Raw genomic sequence first — 26,314 nt, forward strand, 5'->3', positions numbered from 1 at the left:
TCTAGAAAAATCTGCTCCAGCAGACATTTGTTCAAAAAATCAGAGAACACTCGATTTTTGGGGTATCAATTTAGGATTCAGAACATGCTTAAGCAACACGATGGAGTATCTTTTGGTGCCGAGTATGGCTGTCTAGAACGTTTGGTCGCTTTGCTATGGCACGTTACCTTTTCGAAACTTGGAAGTACCATAACTTCATTTCTTTAAATGGCACCCCCCATATTTTATCACTTAGTCGTCTTCGGTGTCTCATTTTACATCTTTTATACCCCATATGTCCTATACCTAACATTTATAGTTTGGGAAATAATTAGGGTTTATTGAAAAATGCACACAAATATCGATATTTAACCTAGTGTGTCATGAATACCTAGTGCGACCTAGTGTATAACCATATGAACTGGCCTTTTGAAAATTTGCAGACTTCTGGTAAATGTTTAGTATCATTTATGTAATCCAGGTGAACAAGATAAGATAATTATGTTCTTAATTGTCATTATTAAGTGTGGTAGGCACAATTTTTTAAGTGTCTTAGAATAAATCCTACAAATTTAAAACATCCTCTTGGAGATCTATTAATTTTTTTTAAGTCCCTAGAAACGTGATTGTCATTATAATGATGGTTTTAAGCAACGTATTGGTTCTGTGTAATCATATTACCTATACAATAATATAGGTCACAGTTATCATTTTGCAAGGGGAGCTAACTTCACGTCATGGTATCTTTATTCGTTTTAATTATCAACCTCACTAGAACCTGGTTAAAATGAGTAGACTTAGTGTTAATCAGAAAAAAACTGAATTCTTGGGCTCCAATAAATAAATAAATAATTATCTCCAATACCTCCAATTACATTCAAGGCTTAATCTTGGATCTTTTTGGCATGAAGGAGGCACGAAACAACATATAACACTTGAATTCGAACATCAACTTTCAGCGAAAAATTTAATTTCATTAACATGGTGTTGATATCTCAAAGACTAAATGTTTGCTTGTCTATGTAGAAGTTGAAGATGGCTTCAGTTTACAGTTTTTAATTAGTGTGGGACCTGTACAATCTAAACAAACATTCATAAAAATTCACCCAGGTGATGTGCATTGTTTCATGTCATTAAAAATTATTGTACCTATAAACATAAAGTTTGAAGTTTTGCACTTTTGTTGTCACAATATGTTACTTTGCAAAATAAGTAGTTCAACAAAATCGAATGGGTTAAATCTCATATCATCGGTGAAATGTCTATACTACATGGTAATAAATTTAGTGGTAAAGTTAGGTGCTGTGGAGAACTATGCAAGTGATGTTCCGCCCAGATGCTGGGTTGCATACCCGACGAGCTTTTTCCAATTCTCATGGGAAAGCACTTCATGGATGTTTAATTGCGATCTATGTGATACTTCTTATACGCCTTTACAAATGCGAACAAAGACAGAAACCACTATAATTGGGGTTTCAAAAAAAAAATGACTTATCCTAACATTTCTTCACGCTATAATTGGGATTTCAAAAGAAAACTGACCTATCCTAACATTCCGTCACGCCATAATTGTGGTTTCTTCACGCTATAATTGTGGTTTCTTCACGCTATAATTGGGGTTTCAAAAGAAAACTGACCTACCCTAACATTCCTTCACGCTATAACTGGGTTTCTTCACGCTATAATTGAGGTTCAAAAGAAAACCGACATTTCTTCACGCTATAATTGGGTTTCAAAACAAAACTGACCTATCTTTACATTCCTTCACGCTATAATTGGAGTTTCAAAAGAAACTGATCTATCCTAATATTATGCAATATTTTTGTCAGAGTTGATTGACATTTGTAAACAAAACTAACCTAACTCGACTTTTCTTTTCTGGAAGTCTACTTTTTTTTTTAATCTTACTATGTTAAAACACTTTTTTGATACGAAAACAAAAGACGATAGCTGTTTGGAGTTAGGCAGTTTCTTGAAAAACGAGATCATGAACTTTGACGACGATTAATAACAGGATTTACAAACTGAATTCAATGTGAAGTCAGCAGTGTTTGGAATTATTGCGTTAAATTAATCTGGTCCAGACGAGGAGCAAAATTCTTTAAAACGCGGTGAAGTCTCGAAACATCGAAAACCTCCTGAGAGGCTGTTTTGAGATTATTGGGACATTAAGGTTAAGATCACGAGAATATAACAGCCAATCGATTCTCATCAGAATGGCTTCTAGGCACCCCAAAGCCAGAATGTGTTCTCTAAAGTGCTTTTCCAGGATTTCAATTCGAACTCTTGGCAGATTAGTTCGATGTGGCTCCGTCTTACATGAACCACACCTTTTTGAAACCTGGGTTGGGTTGGGTTTGGTTTGGTTTGGTTGGGTTGAAGTTTGAATAATAGAGATAAGAACACAATGTACCAATTATTTCGTGAATTGATCGTGAAATGAGGTTTTCCAGCCTCCCAAATACGGTAATTCTGCTTCCTTGAACTAACCCCCTACTCATACCAAATTCATGTATATCAATCATATCTACAATAGTGTCAACAGGGTACAAACGCCAAGTTATTAATTGTGTAAGGGTCAAAACAATGTCATGTCTAAAACAACAATGTATGGTAACGTTTATACCAAGGATGATTGAATCCTAGGAGGATCCTAATCTAAGAGGACTGGTTTTCAATAAAAAGGAGCGAATTTTCGTTTTAATGACCAGATATTACGGGGTTAGAACAAGATCTTATAGTGAATTAGCAAACTTGTTCAACGAAGCATACTCAAATAGTTCTTCTTTCTAGAATGGGAAGTGCGGAGACCTACAAAACATTCCGAAAAAGCTGGATGTGAGATAGATGGATACGGATGGAAATTGAAAGTTTTGTATCTGTTTATTTTGGCGTCAATTTTCGGCGTTATCTAGATGAAGTGTTTCCTATACAATGAATTTGAAGATAATAGTTTTGAATGGCTTTATTGAGGATGCTTGCAAAACTCTAAACCTGAAAGTTTTGCAGAACTAAGACAACGAATGATCGATGAATTACAATTAATTTTCCGAAAATCATGGAGGAATATAATTAAACTTAATGTTTTGTTTAAAAGAATCAAAACTTGTTTCTACTTGAAAAAAAAATGTTTCAATTTGATTTGCAAATTTGATGTACCACATAGGATTGGGTTGTACGTTACAATTCTTCTTCAGGTAATTGTTTGCGCATTTGTATAACTTTTTAATGAAAAAGTATAAGGTGGCTAAAAGTTTGTAATACTAAAAAATTTATTACTAAATAATATACTACAACATGTAAGAATTTTTTTAATAAATAAACATTTATACAAATTAAATAAGCAAAGCCTAGTATTTTATAAATTTACAAAAATATATCACATTTGAGATCGATATTAAGAAATTATTTCTTTTTACTCCTCAGTCTTATTTGATCTCGACGCTTCTGTTTAATAAATAATCTAAATCTTCGCTTATACTTATCATTACTTCATCCATATTCCCTGGTTTTTGTTCTATTTTACCATCATTCTCAACAACCTCTTCTTTAACTTCGTTAACATTTACAATTTCGGTATCTTTACATTCATTAATTTTATTATCATCTTTAGATATCTTTTTAGAGCACCCCGGTTGCGATTTTTGCACAACATTACTTTTTTTTTCTTTTACGCAGCAGTTGCAAGTTCTTTTTTGAACTTTCTTCTTTAATTTATCAGAGTTTCGCGCGCTGGAAGAAACTAAATCCAATTTAGCTCGGTTATCACTGTTTAAAATATCCGGAGCTTTGGTGCTTTTGATAATGTTTTGGATATCGGTGGTTGCAATGAAATTTTTGGTTAAATCTTCATTTCTATTCGTTATCTCCTCAGTTTCTATTCTTTCGATTATCTCGGAAGAATTTAATGCTAAAAAAGTGGTTAAAATAAATTTATTATGTAAAACGAGTTTTGGGAGTTTCTTTAAAACGAAATTGTTTTAAATTAAAACTAAATTAATCTTAAAATGTCTACTTACATCATGCTTCAAACAAATAGATGCATTTACTAACTAAATACGTCTACAAATTATAAATAGAAACAATGTGATAAAATAAAATAAATTAAGTTAATTTTTTGTTAACTTACAAGTGTTTTTCTTTGAAGCTTCGCCCTCACTTATCCTTTTTAAAAAGTATTGTTCCAAGATATCATCCGATTTTAAGATGTAACAAAATAATAAAGCCGTTGCTAACAATATTGAGGCTGTTGCAAATAATAAGTGGTACACAACGTTTTCATTTAAATTTATGTACAATATACTGGTTAATATTACAAAAGATTCGCCATAAAAGATATACATGCTTCTATTAAACAATACAACCCTGCAAGAATATCGTATTAAAAAAATGAATTAATTCATTAATTTTAATTTAGTTACCTTTTTTTGGAAATATTAATATTATCGTTATTCCTTATATGTTTCGCAATAAGGAAATACAACATATGATATGACACCATTAATATTGAAAAAGAAATCGTGAAAACACAAAATGATGTCGTTCCTACTATAACCCACCAAGAAATCGTTTTCAAATTCATCGAAATATGACTGAGATAGTTTCCAAATACTGTTATTAATGCAGGGCCGGTTACAACGCAAATTGAAGTCGTTTTAATATTATTTCTCCTTTTATTTAATTGTAACAAATCCGCGTAAATAATTAATAATAAACTTAATTGTGTTGAAATCCCTATTAATAAAAAAACTTGTAGAAAAGCTTGCGTGTATAAATAAGCCCCCTAAAAAAAATATTTTACAAAAGAAAAAATGAAAACAAAAATATTTACTTCTCCTAAATCGCTGGTAAATCCTAAAATAAATATACTCATCGACCCAATCGTCGAAGCCGAACATTGCATTTTTATAAAAGTAATTGAACTTCGTCGATATAACCAATGAAATAACAACAAGGTAGTAGTAAAAATAGCCGACAATAATGAAATGGCACATCCAACAATAACAATAATTCTATTGGGAATATACCTTGCGTTTGAATTCTGAAAAAAAAATTTTATTAAATTTAACTTTTACATAAAAATTATAAAAATAACACGTACCGGTTTGTTATATTCAATTCCAATTACTGTAAACGTGCCGAATGTGTTACAAATGCATCTGATGCAGGTTGAATTTAAATTAATAGTTTTACACTTATCGGTTGACCAGAAATTGTGGTAAGGGGCAAACATCGAGTGGACGCAAGTAAAATTATAACTTACATCATTACTTTTAAGTTGAAAATCTAAAATTAATTCGAAATCGTTTACGCTCTGATCAATATACCATAGAGCTGCTATATCGGATGATATCGCGTAGTTTATTTCTGTTCCACTAAAATCATATTTGTTTTAATATTTGTCCAATTGGCAATTTTTTTACGTAATAGCTTACTTTATACGTAATACCGATTTAGTTGGTAAAAACGTGTATAAATTGTTATATATCACGCTGGATGTACTCGATAAATATTGTTTGTCATACTCGATGTGTTTTAACCTGAAAGATACGTTTGTCCCAAAGCCTGATAAATTGCTATAAAACAGAATTGGGTTATTTATTATTTAAATACCTTTATTATAGGGATGTTTTAAACAACGTTTAATGATTTTAAGGGATTAAGTTTAATGATGAAAATTAATTGCATTGCGCTGCAAGTTATCACATCTTTCCCATCATCGTCTATTTTTTATAACTCAATGTATGTCTATTCTGTCTATTGTGTATTTATTTAGCTGAAATAAATATTGTTTCAACAGAGTCTAGAAAAAGAAAATAAAATACTGTATGAAAAAGAAATAATCAGGAAAGAGACTGGTAATAAATGAAAAAGACTGAACTGAGATTGGAAGGAGCAGAAAGAGGTTGTGCAGAAAGAAAGGACTCTGTAAAAAGATTGGTGATAGAAGAATAAAGACTGGAATGAGAAAAAAGGAGGTTGTGTAGAGAAGAATGATACTGGGAAAAGAATGGTGAAGGAAGGGAGAGACAAAGGGGATTAACGGTGTCTGAAAAAACAAGAAAGAGATAGAAAGGAGGAGGAATGAAAAGACACTGGTAATAGAAGAAAGAAGATGAACGATGTCTGAAAAACAACGAGATGAAAAACGGATTGGTGATAGAAGGAAGGGGCAAATATGCAAAAAGGATGAAACTGGAAAGAGACTAGTAATGGATGAAAAAACTACACAAACTTTACAAAACATGATGGAGACTGACATTACAAGAAAGCGACTTCGCAGAGATTGGATTGCAGAGTGGACATGAGACTAGATAGAGAGGAAGGGGTTTGGTAAAGAACTGATCATAGAAAAGACTAAATGGAGACTGGAAAAGAAGATAAAACTAATAAAGTGGAAAGCGACTAGGAACAAATTGATAATAGAAAAAAGAAACTAGAGAAGAAGAGGGAGATTGGCAAAGATGGACAATAAAAGGAAAAGAGAATGAACAGAGATTGGAAAAAAGAAAAAAAAGTGGGTAGACAGACTGGTAATAGAAGAAAAAGATAGGGAGGAGAAGGGCGAGAAAGAGATTAGAATTAAAACAAAGAGACTGAACACTGTTTGGGAAACAAGATGGAGACTGGTAATAGGAAGACGGGAAACTCACTGGTACTAGAAGGAAGAGACAAAGAGGATGAGAGAAGGAAGACTGGAAACAGTATAAAAAATTAAACAGTGTCTAGAAAACATGAAGGAGACTGGTATTACAAGAAAGCAACTTCGCAAAAATTGCAAACAGTAAAAACAGACTGAGTAGATAGGATGGAGACTGGCAAAAACCTGGTAATAGAAGATAGAGACTGAAACCAGAATAAAAGTATGGATAGAGTAGGAGAGAGTTGGCAAAGATGGGTAGTAGAAGAGAAAGAGAGTGAATAGAGACTGGAAAAAAGAAAATTAGTATATAGAGAGAAGGAAGATTGGCAACAGACAGTAATACAAAAAAGAGATAAAAGGAGGAACTGGTAAGTGATTGGAAATAATAGAAAGGTAATAACAACAGTTGTATAACAAGAAGGAGACTGGTAGTAATGAATAGAAGCTGGGCAGAAAGGATGGTATTAGAAGGAATAGACAAAGAGGCAGAGAGGAGAAAGAAGATTGGAAACAGCACAAAAAGACTAAATACTGAATGGAAAGCAAAAAGGAGACTAGTCAGAAAAAAGAGACCGGTAGACAAATTAAGTTTTCTAATGTAACCTTTAAAACTAATATCTCAAAAAGTAATTGAGATATTAAGATGATTTAAACACCAATTTATAACAAATTTAATCTAATTGCAACAGACCAAAAGTAATTCTTTCGATTTTATAAATTCCGATGATTATTTAATTCAAATCTGCGATTATTGAGGTTAAGTTGATACAAAAGCAATTTAAAAAATCGTATCTCAAGAACGAATTGAGATATCGTCATGCAATAAAAAGCGATTTGAAGCAAATTTAATAAATATTTTTTGATATAAAAATCATTTCTTTATTCCTTTAAGTTTCGACGTTATGATTTTTTTAATTCATTTCTGTATACGACATATATGACAGATTAATTTTTTTAATATCAAACATTAAAGAATCATATCTCAAAAAGTAATTGAGATATCAAGATGATTTAGACGCCAATTTGTAGTAAATTTAATCTAGTTTCAAAACACCAAAAATAATTCTTTCGATTTTATAAATTCCGATGATACGATTTTTAAATTCGAATCTGCGATTATTGAGGTTAAGTTGATACAAAAGCAATTGTACATTGTATCTCAAGAACGAATTGAGATATCGCCATGCAATAAAAAGCGATTTGAAGTAAATTTAATAAATATTTAATGAGATAAAAATCATTTCCTTATTTCTTTAAGCTTTAACGTTACGATTTTTTTAATTCATTTCTGTATACGCATTTATAACAGATTAATTTTGTTAATAGCAATCTTTAAAGAATCATATCTCAAAAACTAAACGAGATATCAAGATGATTTAAATACCTATTTGTAGTAAATTTAATCTAGTTTTGACACACCAAAAACAAGTTTTTCGTTTTTATAAATCGCGATGGTACCATTTTTAATTAAAATCTGCGATTATTGAGGTTAAGTTGAAATGAAACAATTTAAACAATCATATCTCAAGAACAAATTGAGATATCGTCATGCAATAAAAAGCGATTTGAAGCAAATTTAATAAATATTTAATGAGATAAAAATCATTTCCTTATTTCTTTAAGCTTCGACGTTACGATTTTTTTAATTCATTTCTGTATACGCATTTATAACAGATTAATTTTTTTAATACCAATCCTTAAAGAATCATATCTCAAAAACTAATTGAGATATCAAGATGATTTAAATACCTATTTGTAGTAAATTTTATCTAGTTTTGACACACCAAAAACAAGTTTTTCGTTTTTATAAGTCGCGATGGTACGATTTTTAATTAAAATCTGCGATTATTGAGGTTAAGTTGAAATGAAAGCAATTTAAACAATCATATCTCAAGAACGAATTGAGATATCGTCATGCAATAAAAAGCGATTTGAAGCAAATTTAATAAATATTTAATGAGATAAAAATCATTTCCTTATTTCTTTAAGCTTCGACGTTACGATTTTTTTAATTCATTTCTGTATACGCATTTATAACAGATTAATTTTTTTAATACCAATCCTTAAAGAATCATATCTCAAAAACTAATTGAGATATCAAGATGATTTAAATACCTATTTGTAGTAAATTTTATCTAGTTTTGACACACCAAAAACAAGTTTTTCGTTTTTATAAGTCGCGATGGTACGATTTTTAATTAAAATCTGCGATTATTGAGGTTAAGTTGAAATGAAAGCAATTTAAACAATCATATCTCAAGAACGAATTGAGATATCGTCATGCAATAAAAAGCGATTTGAAGCAAATTTAATAAATATTTAATGAGATAAAAATCATTTCCTTATTTCTTTAAGCTTCGACGTTACGATTTTTTTAATTCATTTCTGTATACGCATTTATAACAGATTGATTTTTTTAATAGCAATCTTTAAAGAATCATATCTCAAAAACTAAACGAGATATCAAGATGATTTAAATACCTATTTGTAGTAAATTTAATCTAGTTTTGACACACCAAAAACAAGTTTTTCGTTTTTATAAATAGCGATGGTACCATTTTTAATTAAAATCTGCGATTATTGAGGTTAAGTTGAAATGAAACAATTTAAACAATCATATCTCAAGAACAAATTGAGATATCGTCATGCAATAAAAAGCGATTTGAAGCAAATTTAATAAATATTTAATGAGATAAAAATCATTTCCTTATTTCTTTAAGCTTCGACGTTACGATTTTTTTAATTCATTTCTGTATACGCATTTATAACAGATTAATTTTTTTAATACCAATCCTTAAAGAATCATATCTCAAAAACTAATTGAGATATCAAGTTGATTTAAATACCTATTTGTAGTAAATTTTATCTAGTTTTGACACACCAAAAACAAGTTTTTCGTTTTTATAAGTCGCGATGGTACGATTTTTAATTAAAATCTGCGATTATTGAGGTTAAGTTGAAATGATAGCAATTTAAACAATCATATCTCAAGAACAAATTGAGATATCGTCATGTAATAAAACCCGATTTGAAGCAAATTTAATAAATATTTATTGACATTAAAATCATTTCTTTACTCCTTTAAGTTTCGACGTTATGATTTTTTTAATTCATCAAACAAAATATCAAACATTAAAGAATCATATCTCAAAAAGTAATTGAGATATCAAGATGATTTAGACGCCAATTTGTAGTAAATTTAATCTAGTTTCAACACTCCAAAAATAATTCTTTCGATTTTACAAATCTTGATGATACGATTTTTTATTACAATTTGCGATTATTGAGGTTAAGTTGATATAAAAGCAATTTAAAAAATCGTATCTTAAGAACGATTTGAGATATAAAGATGATTTAAAAAGCAATTTATACTAAATTTAATCTAGTTCCCATACATCGAATCTCTAAATTGTGATGGTACGATTTTTTATATAGAGAAAAATTTAAAGAAAATTATCCTGACTTTATTTTTAGGAATTAAGTGATAATATTTATACCATATTAAAGTTAAAAGTCTATAATTTAAGTATGTTAAAAGATATCTGTATGTAATTAATGAAATTTTTGAAGAAATTTCAGGAAATTGAAGACTGCTTTTTGTCTTAATCTATCAATTAGAGAAAAATTTAAACAATCATCCTGACCTTGTTTATAGGAATTAAGTGATAAGATTTATATCAGATTAAAGCTAAAAGTCAATAATTTAAGAAATTAATTTTGTTATAATTTTACATTTAAAGAAAAATAAAAGTATCCAGTATCAAACACCTCTTCAAACACAAGTGAAGATAATTGTCCACCTTGAAACGCTTCAGCGTAAAGCCTACGTGCTTCAATAGCAAACAATCGATTGTTTACTGGTATGCATTACCACAAAGCCTTTGAATATGTGTAATCAATAATATCACAACCGCGAACATTAATTATTAAATTTTAAAACCCTTAAAATCTGTAAACGATATTTAAAACACTTGGTAAGCAAAAAAGATTAAAAGTTTTATACCTTGTAAAGTTCGTTAATTGATTTATAGGATATGAGCTTGCTATTAAATTTTCATCTCTCGCATTGAATACTTCTGTGGGAGGTAAAAATGGTTTACAACTAATCAAAATGTTTTTCAACGCAGTTTGTAAAAGCGTAACTTGCTAAAAAAAAATGTTGGTTTCAACAGAATTAAATTTTAATCCAAACAAAAAGCGTTTGATAAAATAAAAGCCTACCTTCTCATTTATTAATGATTTCGGTTGTTCCAACACCGAATTAATAACTAGAATCGCTGCGGTTGCAATACTTTCAATATCCTCTGAATAATTTAACCGATGAATGTAATTAGCGACATCGTTTAATAAATTTACAATAACGACTCCTTCCCCCTCTAAAAGGGATGTTCGTTTCACGTAATCCAACGTTTCCGTTACCGTTTCGTTAAGAGTTGTCGCCTCGTAACCTAAACGTAAGTATCGGAACTGAAAGTAAACGGAAAAGAAAAATCGTTTGAAAAAAGAACATTCGAGTTTTACTCGGATAGCACAAAAAAGCACTTTCGTCTTATCTAAATTAAAAGATCTGCAGAGGGAGGAAAAACAAACTTTTCACGTCTTAGAAAGGTTCGAATTTATCATGTGCTCCGACAAATTGAAAATCCCGGTTTCAATTTCAGATATTCGATCATGAAAAATCGAGCACAGAATAAACAGGATGATAAATTATTAAAAATTACCCTTTTAATTATTCCAGTCATTGTCGTGGAAATACACTGCGACATATCGGGTATGTCCCATGCGGGGAAGTGGTTATCCTTCATTACGCATGACCTTTTTGAGAGTCCTTGATATCCGAGTGGACATTGCCTAAGGTTCTCATATCCTGGTGCTGTATCCGTCCAAAGCACTCCACTGGAATTATCCATTTTGCAAAGGTTTATTACAGTTGGATCTATTACGACTACGTAAATATTCTTTTCTCGTCGGACGGTTCCTTTTTGAACTAAGCAAGAGTAATTAGAAGATTTCTGAAAATAAAACGACCTGATTAAATTCAATTTATGACCGAATGTAATTTAAAAGATTCGCTAATATTAAATGAAAGCTTGAAAACTTTAAAAGGAAGGTAAACACTGAACCGAAAACTTTTGACTGTTTATAGAAGCTCACACCTCGGATGGAACACCGGGATGTTATTGCCTTAGAAAGCTTTTCACTCCGGTTACTTTTCTAACCCCATGTTCGTGCTTATATTCATCTCTTCAACATTATTTTTATTTTCAATAATATAAAATTTTCTGTTTTTATTTTAACCCACGTCAACTAGTCTTTTTTAAAACTTACATTTAATCCGTTTACCCTCAGTAGACTGCCTGTCAAATACAGCGTTTCATAATACTCCTTCCTCGTCCTGCTGGGCAAAAGCTCACCGTTTTTCGCCCAACTGTAACTAGTTTGTCCTTTGGCGTCACTGCTACACTCCACTGCAAAACGTTGCCCCTGAAAAAGAAAAAATCGCTTTGGATGGATTGATAGTAACTCGACAAAGAGATGTGAGCTGAACGTTTCGAGATTTGTTCGAAAGAGTGAAGTTACTTTTTTTTTATTCCTTTAGATAGCTGGAAGGCGTGATTTTCTACTCAATAGCTAGACATCGTAACTGCCCACACATACAATTTATAAGGGCCTTTGCGATCTTTGGTCTTCCCTCCTGTACCGCCTGGACAGTTTGGTTGGATGACTCCTCGGCCCTTATAAACCCGGAATAGCGTAATATATTAAAACCCTGACTGGGCGTCGTTATCTTTAATTTAGAGTTTCATTCGTGCAAGCTGCGAAAGTTTGATGTGGTTGTAAAGTGTAGATTTATTGCCATTTATATCGCCATCATTCACACTTGAAATATTACATAATATAATCCATTAAAATATTAAAAAAAAAATTAATCTAAGGAAGCGAAATTGAACAAGACACATCTATTTTATTTTATTTTCAATTTCATGTTTACTAATTTAACTCAGTTCGCGTCGGTACATCTTCAAGTTTCCTTGAATATTGACGCTGTACAAGCTGGCTATATACCAAATTTGCATATACATGTGTCGCTAATTTCGCGACGCATTAAAACCCACGAGTTGAGCGGGGAGCTCGTTGAAAACTTCGTGCTTTGTGATAATTGTGTTAATTCGAAAACAACGGTCGCGGTACATGAAACTCTTGATGTGCGCCTAGAAATTTGAGACGCACTATGTCAAAACTGTAAAATTTCTAAAAAGTAACTTTTAATTAATGTTTTTTGAGATAAACTAGAACAAAACAGAAACATACGCTAAAAAAATTAAAAATAATAACGTTTGTACGTCGTGTTTTTTTTAATGAAATTTGATATCGCAGAATACGACGGTTATTCTTGTTTTTAACATATTTATTTTTAACGTATTCGTTTTAGTGATATTGAAATAAAAATTTATCTTCGACTATCTGTTCTTGTCGATTTTTTTGTGTTAAATCGATTAATTTTAATGATAAATTAGTCTACATCTATTCATCACAAATTTTCAATATTTTTTTACAAGATTTCGCTGTGTATTAGCTATAGAAATTGGTTTCTCAAAGCAACTCAACCTCACCATGCGTTAAGTTTGAATCACGATGAGTTACATTGGATTGGCTTGCTTTTTTTGGAGTTGCGTTGGTTTGATTTGGTGATGTATTTTTTTGCAGTTGAAATGAGTTACTTTGTCAAACAAACGTTAGTTTATGGTTGAGCAGCTTTGGGGTTAGACTAGTTTATGTTAAACTTCAACTACTTTGCAAGTAGACTTCCAAAGCAAAGTCGCTTTTTGGGTGAGTAGCCTTGGAGTTGCATTGGTTTATTTTGAAGTAAGATTACTTTGTGCTTATATTACTTTTTTGTTGTACTGCTTTGTGTTAAAATTAGGATATTTCATTTTGGTGTTGCTTTGGAATGTCTGGCTAATTTACATGGGTATCTTTGGAGTTGTATTACTTTACGGTTGAGTAGTTTTGCTGTTGGGGTAGTTTGTGTTGGAATTGGTTAGAGGTTGGGTATAATTATAATAGGTTAGGTTTTGTTGGCTTGTTTTATGGTTGCAAAACTTTAGCTTGGAGTTATTGTATGATGGAATTGCCTTAACGATAGGTTGACTTGCTTTGGAGCTGTGTTGGCTTGCTTTATGGTTACATACTTTACTTTGTGATTGTATGGGTATGGAGTTGGATTCCTTTGTAGTTGAAATGGGTTGGAGTTAAGTTTCTTTGTGGTTTTGTTGCTTTGAGGTTGGGTTAGTTTTGGTGTTGGGTTACCTTATTTTGGAGTTATGTTACTTTGAGGTAGAAAAGGGTTGGAAGTGGATTCTTTTATGGTGTACTTGCTTTGGAGTTCGCTTGCTTTCAACTTAGGATTACTTTGTTGTTGAGATGCTTGTTTTGGGATTGACTTGCTTTGGTGTTGGACTTCTTAGTAGTGCTTGAGGTTGGGTTAGTTTTGGTTTTCGTGTAGCTTGTTTTGTAGTTAGCTCGGATCTGTCTTGGCTTGCTTTAAAGCCGGTTTACTATTTGGATTGTAGTTAGTTTGTGGTAGATAGTCGTAGGAAATGGGTTGGAGTTAAGTTTCTTTGTTTACTTTTTGATTGAATTACCTTGGGGTTGGCTTACTTTGTGGTTGAGCTACTTTAAGCTGCGTTATCTTGCATTAAAGATATTATAGTTTCTTGAGTTTCTTTAGATTGATTACTCCATAAGTAACTAAAGCCTACCATATAACAAGTTTGAATTATGGTGGATAGGGTTGGGATAGCTTCGTTTCTATTTGTAGTGCTTTCCTGGCAGCGGAGTTGAATCCCATTCGTGCAGAATGTACACTGCATCAATTAGGCGTAGAGGGATTGGGAAAATAAAGTATCCTGCGCAAGAAGACATAGTAGACGTGTTTAAGCCTTACCGAGGGCTTCGGAGCTGGTGTGATATCAGCGAAGTAAATTTTTTTTATTTTCAGCTCTGAAATGTCTGTTGGTAAGTTATTTACAGTTAGACAAAGGGTTACTAATTTTTGTTAATAGTACTAAGCGCCTATACTAGAAGACCTATCTATGTCAAGTATTTCGCAAATTCAACATACTTCTCGTTATTCATTAGTACATACAATTTTCCTATTTGCTGACAACATTGTTTTGGCAACTGTAGTTTACCAAAGCCTGTTCATCAAATTCGTTTATAGTAAGCATGGTTAGCCTTATATTCTATGATTTGCAAATTCCCGTCTTACTTATCTTGTTAATGTGCATATTCTTTACAATTTTCTCTACTTGACTCTATATTAATGGTTTTTGTTTTTAAATAGTGTACTATATATATATAACTAGTTTTCTGTTGCGTTCGGATGACGGTCATACGATTAGCGACACTGCGCAGATCTGCTCAACATTTTCAAAGTTTTTCACAACATCTGTTGAGGAGAAGGTAGAGTTGATTTATGGCCCGATGAGGGATGTATCTTGCACCGTTGGTAGCTCTGTACCCAATAGCATATTTTTGTATACTAAATCCTCCGCAGAAATTCTAGCGGCCATCAAGCGCTTAAAAAACGTACGCTCGACGGGTTGCGATGGCATCGGTGTGAGTGTAATTAAGTATGTAGCGTCTTGTCTGGTCGAGCCCCTTAAGCATGTATTTAATTTTTCTGTTTGTTCTGGAATCTTTCCCGGGGCGCTGAAAATTTCTCGGGTCATTCCAGTTTTCAAGGCTGGTGATCCTACAAATGTCAACAATTTCAGACCAATAGCGATAACTAGCGTTTTTTCAAAGATATTTGAAAGCATCGTCTCGGAGCGAATTTTGAGTTTTCTGGACAGGTTCAATGTTGTTAGTAACGCTCAGCATGGTTTTAGGCGGGGCGTGTCTACAGAGACTGCGTCATTGAATTTTATTGAGTTCATCTACGATAACCTGGATAAAGGTAATTTTGCTGTGGGTCTGTTCTTCGACATGTCGCGTGCGTTTGATTCGCTGCCACTAGTGTACATCATGCAGAAATTGTATGCTTTGGGTTTGCGAGGCACGATTTTAAATTGGCTTCAATCATTTCTGGAGGAACGAAAAATAAAACTGGTCCTCTCTGGTCAGGAGTCATCGGAATCAAATGTTCGACTGGGAGTTCCCCAGGGCTCAATCTTGGGCCCATTAATTTTTCTATTGTATATAAATGACCTTCCTGAGTATCTTTCCGATGTCCACATAGTCATGTATGCCGATGACACGTCAATTGCCCTGGCGTCGAATGATGCTGATATGTTTTTTTCTAAAGTCAAGCATACCGTTGAATCATTTGATGCTTGGTGCAAACAAAATCGTATTGTTCTTAATCTAAAAAAGACCGTGTTTATAAATTTTCATAAGAGGAGAAGGCTTCCGCAAGCCGATGATATCATTCTATCAAATAGCTGCAAGTTTTTGGGTGTTTATCTAGACGAGCAGCTAAGTTTTGACAAACATGTTGATCATCTGGTTTCGAAATTGAACTCGTCCTTCTATGCAATTCTGAAGTTGAAGGGATGCCTCCCGCTATCGGGATTATTAGATGCGTATTATGCTGTCTGTTATTCACATCTCTCATACAATATATTATTGTGGGGAAGATCGACGGAGTGGCGGCGTGCCTTTGTAGCACAGAAGCGCATTATAAGATTAATCTTCGACCTAAACTGCAGAGATTCGTGTAGAGATACATTCAAGGCCAATTCGCTTCTTACTCTTCAAAGTATATATATATATAAATCAGTTGTTCATGTGCGGGAGCATGTCGATAGATACCCTGTCATGAAACACAATTACGAAACTAGATCTGATAGTTTGGTGTGCTTGGGTCATCATAAGACGGCTTTCTTTGAAAAGAGTCCACGGTATGATTTCCCAAAGCTCTATATTTGCCATCTGCAATTAAAAAAGCTGATACGCTTAGCTCATTTAAACATAAAGTAAAAATGATGCTTGTAGAAAGGGCGTTTTACGACCGCCAGGAATACTTGTCATTTAATTTTAGTATTAGTCCTAGTCAACTAGCATAGGTCATACTTCATAATTTAATTTCTCTCTTTCTTTGTTGAATATTGTGTATGTTGTGTATTATATATTGTAAGTGGTTTGAACTTGTCACATCTACTATTTGTAGCCAGGTGATTAAATAAATTATTATTATTATTATTATATTATTATTATTATTATATTATTATTATTATTATATTATTATTATTATTATATTATTATTATTATTATATTATTATTATTATTATATTAATGATGTATAATACTATATTTGATACAAGGAAAGGAAAGTCAGGCAAACCTTCATCATGACATGATATCGTCATAAATTTCTTACTTCTGAAGAATCTTGGTTGAAAAATTCTCAAAAAATAGTGTAGTAGGCAATTATTGTTTTATTTCAAGTAGAATGTTGAATGTTCCACATTGACGTTGTCATTTCCTCAATTCTATGGTTAAATAATTACAACTTTATACTGTGTACAGAAATCGTTACGCCACATGAAAGGATTCTAATTTAGCGAGAAACCAAGAGCAAATCTCTTGAAATAGAGCTGCAATGGTTTTAGATAAAAGCATGCTTGTAAAAGGGATTTGTCGAGAATATACAAGAATTTTAGCAAAAATAAAATCGTGGCGATGATTTAATTTTTCTTTAAATTAAAATTTTATTTATTCACAATTGTAATTAATTTAAAAAACTTATTTAATTACCGAGTAATTAAATTTATATTTTAACTTACCTTAGCTACTGTTAAACTCATGGGTTCCAATGAAACTTCGGGTTTCGCAGTAATCCTAATATTCTTAGACAAACATTGTCTTACGCCATAATCTTCAGCAACACAAGTGTATCTTCCACTATCGTCTAATGTAGCTGCATCAATTCCCAGCATAGCCAGATGAAACTGGGATGTGGAGTCGAGTTTTTGCACCGTCGACCAGCGACTGTATACAAAGAAACGTAAATGTAGAGTTTGTTGTTGGGAGATATTTTCGCTGATCTTACTGAATTGTTCTCGATACGTTCACTAGCAAACTATCTTTATACCACCGTATGGACTTGTTTGGGGAAGCTTGAACTTTACAGGAAAGCACAAATTGATCTCCCTCGTGAATTTCTCCGTGTTTATTGATCGCTATATCCTAAATTTATTAATTATTAACGTAATATTTATAATATGTGTTAAATATTAACGTAATTAAAATATATTACGTTTAAATAATGTAAACAATCAAAGTCATTACAGAAACATTTCATTAATTTAATCCATAATTATTTAATTGTAATTATTTCGAAATGAGGGTAATAAAATAAAGGTAACAATGACAATGGGTTTTTGTTATTTAATTTAGTGTTTTTATTCATAATGGAAACGTAATACTCACAGAAATCGAGAGGATAATCGGCTGATGGTAAAACTGCACGTCCCGGTCAACAATATGAGCTTTTCCAATCCGAGCGGAAGTTGACCACTCGTTCGTGAGCTCGGTAATTCTCAACTCTTCCGTTTTCGGCCCATAGAACCGTACGGTTACATCTACTTCCGGTCCGTTCATCCTACGGCACAGAGAGAGCAAATCCCAATTCATTTTTTATTCAACGAGGAAATTGGATCTGTTCTTGTGAGTTATGGGCTATCTACCATCCCACTTCCAAACTTTTCGACAGTTTTATTTTTGTTTAACGTTTTTTTCGTTAAGGGGAAGTGTACAATGTGTACAGTTAGGATCGTTTCGAACGATAACCATATTTTGAGTTGTTTATTACAAAAAAAAATATCTTTTTCACGAATAACCAATGAAAAATGTAAATATCGCGTGAAATATTTTCTATTGGTTGTAATCTGCCAACGCCGAAAATATTTGAAGTTTATTTAAAAATGCGTATCGCAGTTGAAATATTAATGTATATGTTTGCCCGAAAAAATAAATACAATAAAAAAAGGCTATCATAAAAAGTCAATACTTACTCAAAATTCATAACGTGCACGTGTTTAACATGCAGGTGTGCAAGTTGATTTATTATCTGTAACACACAAAATGGTAGAAACTGTAAAACAGATAATCAAGACACACAAAAGTACAATTATTTTAGTCATTAACGGGTATCTTTTAAGATGGAATTTCTTGAGCGTTTCCTCTTAACACTAAAAGCAATTAAAATGTGTATTCGTTTGGGTTATCGCGCTTCTCGAAGTAATGAATTTCCCGTAATGGACTGAATGGACAGTTTTAGACGGGGAAATTTGAACTTGTTGATATTATTAGAACTAGACGACGAGAGTCACGGTGCTCGGAGCTTTTAGGGATCGTTGAAGCTACTGTACGGGAAATGGAAACGCAAACAAATGACTGCAGAAGTTTCTTGCAGTAACTAAGTCTGAGAAAACAGTTTGCTTTAAATTGATAAAACAAATGTTTCTTATTAGGGTGTAGTTTTTACCTCGTTACTGATGTATTCCCTGAGGTTCTTTTCTTTCGCGTCGGGTAGATCTTTGAATCTAGACGTGACAGTGAATACTTGGAGATCTGAAATAATAATAAGATTCATATTGCATTTCTCTTGTGTAGGTAGAGAAGCGGAGGCGGAACGTATCTTCGGGGACTGGATGTTTCGCTTAAATCATCCTTGGGATTATACATTTTTACGACTAATAAAACTCTGGGGAAAATTGCTTCGAATTAATCTCTCTTTACACCAACAATAAATCGCAAAGATTTCTATTCTTGGGTTGTAAAATTTTATACTTGCCGTTTTTAAATTCCTGTAGCTTATCTACTTCTGCACAGTGGCATCCTCCTTTAACATTCGATTTTGAAACGCATAAATCCTTTTCATCCTCTACAATAACAATAAAATGTTCGTATAGTCACAAATATATCAGTTATAAATCCTACCAATTTGACCGCGCTACACCAACAATAAATAAGCAAAATCGGGTCGTGAAACACGGCAGATTGCTTGATGAGGCTATAAAACCTTTCGATTAGGTAACTCTGCTCCCATTGTAATGTCAGCACGAATTAATAATCACCCCCATATATTTCCGAACAATGAAATGAGGTTTTAATGTTTTTTACTATCATTAGCGGTCGGGGAAGAGGGGGGTTAATTTAATACAGAATGACAACGAGAACTATTGGATTTATGTAGTAATAATAGGTGTTATGACGCTTTTGTTTTTGTTCAATACGTGGGTTGTATAACAAACAATATGTGTAAACAAGGCATGGAAAAAAACGGAGTGAGTCGATAATTATGTTTATATCGCGAGGGGTTGAATGCACAAATTCAAATTGGGAAAGTTTCCAAAAAAAAGCTCGAATTTCTCCTAAACCAGTTTCTTTATTGGTTCGTCGCTTCAACGCGAATATAGTATAATATGAAGGGTGAAAAATGAAAATTTTCGTCGTATAGACGGACATCCAATTTGTTTAGTAAGCCAATATAAATTCACCGAGATATTTATTATTTATTAAATCAAATTTATGATTTATCGTAATTTATGGTTTATGCGATTACATTTAATAATATTAATAATTAAGTAGAGCACAATTTACGGTAATACTCGCGGATATTAAAATGTATTTGAATTGGTATTAAAGCATCATAAAGATTTTATGAAAGTGCAAAGGCTGGTTTAATATCTTTAGCTGACAGGGTTATTTATGATATCTATAAGGGTTATATTTCTGCAAAACTTTATATATTTTTTTAGATCTAATTTATTTTTGTTCCTCGGTTCTTTTTAGTTTTATCTTAACACAACAAAATAATGAATGGATTTTCAAGATAAAAATGTGTCAAACCTTTTATGATAAACTTAAAAATCAACGATGATAGCGATCTTAATGTCGTAACAAAAAAGATAGCGATCTAGAAGATAAAAGCAGTTTTCAATTTACTACGTAACTTAAGATTTTTATAACGATATATCCGAAAACGTCTTTAGATAGTTGAGATCAAATGAGATTATGAAATTAGCCTTCATCAGGAGCTAAGACTCACCATCCGCAACATATATTATCGTCGACGATTTAATTCAATGAAATTAACGTCGAGCTAACACTAAATCTGGGTCAAACGTTGGTTGATAAAATCAGAATTAGGTCAGGATACCAAAAGGGGTAACTCATCTTTAGACTTAATTTGCAGCAGTGAGTTAATCGGTGATTGATATTACTCTGACCTCGATGGCAAAAACCTCAACGCAACTCTAAGAGTTAACCACTTAATCCACTTTGACGAGAAGTTAACTCAGGACGCGCCATTCTTAGGTTAGAATACTCTTTAATAGAACTAAAAGCTATAAAATTTTAGTTTGAATTAAGTATTTAACAGGTATAGAGAGAATTTTTAACAAGATTCTTCATACACCTTCCTTAGAGTATGCATTTTTTTGGGCAAAAAAACTCTACAGTTACACACCGACATTTTCGCGGTGCAAAAAAAGACTATGTAATTCTCACATAAGCTATGTTTGTGTTTTTCACAAACCTCTAAATTCTAATCAGCATGCCTACACCCAAACCAAGTCCACACTTCAACTCTCTTCAACTTGAATATGATTCCATGCAACTTATGTTATAGCATAATTGCAACTAACACCTTTCTCGTCATCTTGATATGATTTTAAACCATACAGCAGTAATCTAAAAACCTTACATTTTCAAAATGGGAATTGAGTTAGTTTACAAATGCGTAATCTATTATTTAAGAATGTAATGAGAATAACAAAAGGGGAAATAATTTTTAGACATCATTTAGAAGTAAAATCACAGTTGGAAGGTTTCTGACATGCTTTCAATATTAGAATCTTAAATAGATTGGAAAAATTCTTAAGTCCAACACCGACAATACTTATTTGAATAAGTTCTAATCAATTTATTAGTGAGATTTTTCACTTAAAAAAGGTTGAGTTGCCAAAACGACGAATGGGATTACTGAAGAGATAAACCATTCTATCTCTTTAGTAATCCGATTCATCGTTTTGGCAACGGGTGTAGCCCACAATCTTCACGATGTGCAGCTTTTATGTTGAAAAGATTCTATGGTTGCTCAGCTAGATTTACGCAATTCAAAAACCAGCAGACAACATTACTTCCTTTCGCAGTCTTTCAAACTAATCAGCCTCTCCTCACTTTTAATGAAAACCTTAGATAGATTCATAGACTTACTTAGTTCGCTAGATCACAACCAACATCTCACCGGGGAAAGTTTACACTAACACCTATAAATTCCATGACCAATATTATCAGGATGGCGTTTAACTCTAAAGAGTCTATCTTGGAAGTTTTCATAGAAATAAAGAGCACCATCGATTAGATGATTTCCTTGGATTTTGATGAGACTTTGGTATAGCACAATATTTCTGCTATCCCCAATGGGCGGCTGGTTATTAGCTATGCAATGCAAAATAGAGAAAGACAACATAGGGTTGACTAGAAATTGCTCTGCAAAATTCCTGAACTGATTAGAGTAGTTGAAGATTTACAACTATAGAGTATAGAATATAATATTTTAAAAGTTTATAATTAAGAGTATGAAACATAGTACTTTACCTAACCCGGGAAAACAAAGACTTTTTTCAGTGTTGTTGAAAACCTTCATAAGACTATATGAAGGCTATATAAGGATTGTCTGAGTTTTGTATGCACTACTAGATTCGTGTTAACCTACACCCAAGGCAAGCCTTCACAGATAGTTCTTCAACCCATTTTGTGAGGAAGGTAAGTTTCCTGGGAATTACTACAGCTTAATGAACCCTCTGCTCTCCATGGTTACATAAAGGACTGGAAATGCCACCTTTAAAAAGACTGTTATCAGAAGGTGTCCTAATGAGATAAACTGACATTCGACAAGTGGTTATTGTATCACCTCGTTGTTTTTTAATGGCTCAACTGCTTTAGCTTCACTGCATGCTACGTTAACGATCTTACTATCCCTCTCAGAGGTAAATATGCTGTGGTGGTAAACTGGTGTAACAAATAAAGTTTGTAAGTAAACGCCAAAATGAAAAACAGAGGTAGTTCTTTTTATGCAGCTGTGAAAAATCGATAATCTAAAAGTGACTATGTTCGTTAGAAATCTTTACCGTTTGTCAAAAACAGTGAAATATCATAGTCAGGCAACAAATTATTGTAGAAATCACGCTTACATAATAGAATCAAGAATACTAACTTAGCCTTCGGGCAATGTTGGAACACAAGAATTTGTTTCCACACACTGAAAGAAATGGATTGTACCTACTATGCACTAAAAATATACTATAAGGTAATATAATATTTAATACGTTAGTGACAGCGAGACGAGATTGTGCTGAAGCATATAAATATAATGCTCTAAATATAACTCTCAGTGCAGATTTACATGATTATAATCTGATACTTGGCAGTTTAAAACATTAGAGTTTACCTACATTGCTGTGCTAAACAAAAAAATAGAGATTTGCGGTCATAGAAGACAATAAATTTTTTAAATTACACATTTTGGAGGTGGTTACAACTATGTAAAATAAAATTAAAGTAAAACTGTTTTCTGGAAATAGATGTGGTAGAAAGCTACTGGGGTGTGTCGTACGGCAGCAAAATTCATTAAATTCTCATTTAGTTTGACACTATTAAAATCTACACTGCTTGTTGAAATAAGTGGACTGGCACAAAAATCTTTTCTAATAAGCTTCATTTCTTTGTACAGCTTGGGAAATGTTATCACAGTCAAGAAGATTGTTTCAAACTTACTGTTGGTTTATATCAATGACATCAGAGGGATGGGCTGATTATCTGAATCTGATTTACGATTTGCCATTGGATGTCGAAAAACAGTTCCCGTGTAGTTTATTTTGAAAAAAATTTATTAGAAAAATCGCTTCTGAATAATAATGTATCCTACAACCGTATAATGCTCTGATGCGGTTGATTTGGTTGATAAACAGCAAAGGATTTGTTACGTTACTATTCCGAACCAGCTTTATAACTTGTTTGTACACTGCTCATTGTTTCATATATGATACATACAACTTCTGTTCACGTAATTTTAAAATATGAGTTAAAATTGATTAAATCCATGTTACCAGTGAAGAAAATGGTCAAAAATGAAAGACAGTTTCAATGTACTTTAACTGGTTGTAAAATTTCGTTTATTTTTCGTCTGACTAGTTTCGCCTTATAGGCATCTTCAGAGACTCTATATTGAGAAATATTTGTTTCACAATATTATACTAATCCAAACTTAAACTAATCAACAGTTTACAACAATTACTTACTCGTTAAAAATGTGAAGTTACATCCATCTTATCAAAAAATAATTATAGGATTGACAGATTATGTTGCAGAACATTTCTTAATTCCGAAAAGTACCATAAAATTAGTTAAACTTTTTAAAATTAAATACGAGCACGTTACAGTTTATAAAAATGGTTTAACTACGTCGTTGTTAAAAATGAAATGAAAACTCATCAAACAGGTTTTGAGAAACAAGAAAAATCTCCGTATTAGACAGAGTATGCTATATGATGTAGAGAAAGATGAGATTAGGTTTGAAATTTTGAAAGTTGAAAAGTAGAAAACTGTAACGAAAATTTAAATTTATGTTATTAATCATTATAAAAACATTGGTAACAATGTAGGTTGAGAATCCACTTACAAAAATTATTGTTTTTTGTAAATCATTAATTGTAAATCATTATTTGTATTTTTAAATTTGTCTATTTCATATGTAGGTTTCTAAGAGGTGTCTAAAAGACATTACACAGTCATGTTTTTGATGTCAACAAAAATGTTTCACTTCTCCACAACCTTTATTCTCCAGAATAAAGGTTTTAAATTAAACCTCTCACACATATTTCGCATGCTTTGGGGTCCCGCGGCTACTCCTCTCTCCTTCTTTTTCCATAATTCCATATATCCAATTCCCATAATTTTTCGAACAACTTAGAATCCCAATTTAACTATCTTTCCTTTTACCCCTTTCAAGAACCCTTACACACTTATCGTTTTTGTAAGTGAATTATCAACTTACATTGTTACCAATGTTTTTATAATGTTTAATAACATATAAATTTAAATTTTCAATACAGTTTTCTACTTTTCAACTTTCAAAATTTTAAACCTAATCTCATCTTTCTCTACATCATATAGCATACTCTGTCTAATACGGAGATTTTTCTTGTTTCTCAAAACCTGCTTGATGAGTTTTCATTTCATTTTTAACAACGACGTAGTTCAACCATTTTTATAAACTGTAACGTGCTCGTCATTAATTTTAAAAAGTTTAACTAATTTTATGGTAGTTTTCGGAATTAAGAAATGTTCTACAACATAATCTGTCAATCCTATAATTATTTTTTGATAAGATGGATGTAACTTCACATTTTTAACGAGTAAGTATAATTGTTGTAAACTTTTGATTAGTTTCAAGTAAAACAAATATTTCTCAATGTAGAGTCTCTGAAGATGCCTATAAGGCGAAACTAGTCAGACGAAAAATAAAATTTTACAACCAGTTAAAGTACAGGTGTCCCAATTTCGATGTCCGCATAGGCTATCTCCGAAACTAAAAGAGATACAAAAAAAGTAGCTTACATGTCATCATTATCTCGTTTTTCGAGAAAATGTTAATGCCGAAAACTCCGAACAGCTATCGTCTTTTGTTTTCGCCCTATCGGCAAAAAGTGAAAATTTTGCGAAAACGACAATCGCGAATATCTCACTTATTATCAAAGATGGAGTATTATAAATAAAACATTATATGGGCAACTTTTTACGAAGAATTCAGTGGCGTAGGAAGAATTTTTTTCCCATCTTTTATTTTCGAGATTTTAGACGTAACTTTATTTTTTTAAATGGAAACCATAGTTAGCTATGACCTAAAATGATTTGTTATTTCCTTCTGATAACAAATATATATAGTTTGAGGGGTATATTTCTTATAGTTATTGAATAATTAGCAAAAATTCATTTTATTCTGTCTAAAACTAATGTATGTATTTAAAAGTTAATGTTGCTATGGTGATAACCATACATACTGTGATGGAACATAATGTATCAATTTTTTTTGTTCTTTCTAAAACTATTGTATGTATTTAAAACTTAATGTTGTTATGGTGATAACCATACCATGATGGAAAACATTGTTTCCAATTATTGCCAAAGTTTGTAGTAGTATTTAAAAATTCACTAACAACTCTGGCATTTTGTTCTGGTGCTCCGTCATATTGTGAATATATCATTTGAGACATATTTAATGGCAAATTGTCGACCAAAGGCTCAATGTGCTGCCTTAATATATTCAGGTATTTACCTGAGTTTAAGTTTTTATGGTAGATACTATATGTCAAAATTCTATTATCTAAAAGGGCACGCCATATGTTGAACCCGAATCTTCTTTGAACGCTCAGGGACTTCATCGGTCCAGATGACATTTTGAACAAACAGCAGACTATTTAATTTTTCTAAATACCATCTACAAAATTCTAATCTTAGATTGACATCTCCGGCACGTAAATAATGAGTTAGCCTCGCTTTGTATGGTTTATACTTATTTTTCTTTCATATTCGGCAGCAGCGGCTTTTGGTTCGGACGTCTTGTTCAATTTCTCTGCAAGATGTTGATGGATTTATCGCAAGTGAAGCCAATACATT

General features: G+C 32.2%; 1 protein-coding gene across 4 annotated transcripts in view; it reads right to left on the bottom strand.

The window, feature by feature from the left end:
* Window positions 1-3,277: 3,277 nt before the first annotated feature.
* The window catches only part of LOC111421552 (adhesion G protein-coupled receptor B1-like), a 57,417-nt gene continuing 34,380 nt past the window's right edge, over window positions 3,278-26,314 (bottom strand). For 3 of the 4 annotated variants that reach the window (XM_071201256.1, XM_023054726.2, XM_023054729.2), the window contains 16 exons: window positions 19,425-19,514; window positions 19,116-19,201; window positions 18,643-18,698; window positions 18,059-18,230; window positions 17,679-17,815; window positions 17,413-17,617; window positions 11,951-12,106; window positions 11,344-11,634; window positions 10,844-11,089; window positions 10,626-10,768; window positions 5,415-5,555; window positions 5,081-5,354; window positions 4,811-5,020; window positions 4,401-4,762; window positions 4,109-4,344; window positions 3,278-3,889 (listed from right to left, as the gene is read on the bottom strand). In XM_071201256.1, coding sequence (XP_071057357.1) covers window positions 3,408-3,889; window positions 4,109-4,344; window positions 4,401-4,762; window positions 4,811-5,020; window positions 5,081-5,354; window positions 5,415-5,555; window positions 10,626-10,768; window positions 10,844-11,089; window positions 11,344-11,634; window positions 11,951-12,106; window positions 17,413-17,617; window positions 17,679-17,815; window positions 18,059-18,230; window positions 18,643-18,698; window positions 19,116-19,201; window positions 19,425-19,514 — 3,287 coding nt within the window. In that variant the 3' untranslated portion in view covers window positions 3,278-3,407. Of the gene's footprint in view, window positions 3,890-3,998; window positions 4,042-4,108; window positions 4,345-4,400; window positions 4,763-4,810; window positions 5,021-5,080; window positions 5,355-5,414; window positions 5,556-10,625; window positions 10,769-10,843; window positions 11,090-11,343; window positions 11,635-11,950; window positions 12,107-17,412; window positions 17,618-17,678; window positions 17,816-18,058; window positions 18,231-18,642; window positions 18,699-19,115; window positions 19,202-19,424; window positions 19,515-26,314 lie in introns of all 4 variants that reach the window. The other variant, XM_023054735.2, reaches the window with a different exon arrangement.

The sequence above is a fragment of the Onthophagus taurus genome, chromosome 1 (assembly GCF_036711975.1).
Source record: "Onthophagus taurus isolate NC chromosome 1, IU_Otau_3.0, whole genome shotgun sequence".
NCBI classification, from domain to species: Eukaryota; Metazoa; Arthropoda; class Insecta; order Coleoptera; family Scarabaeidae; genus Onthophagus; species Onthophagus taurus.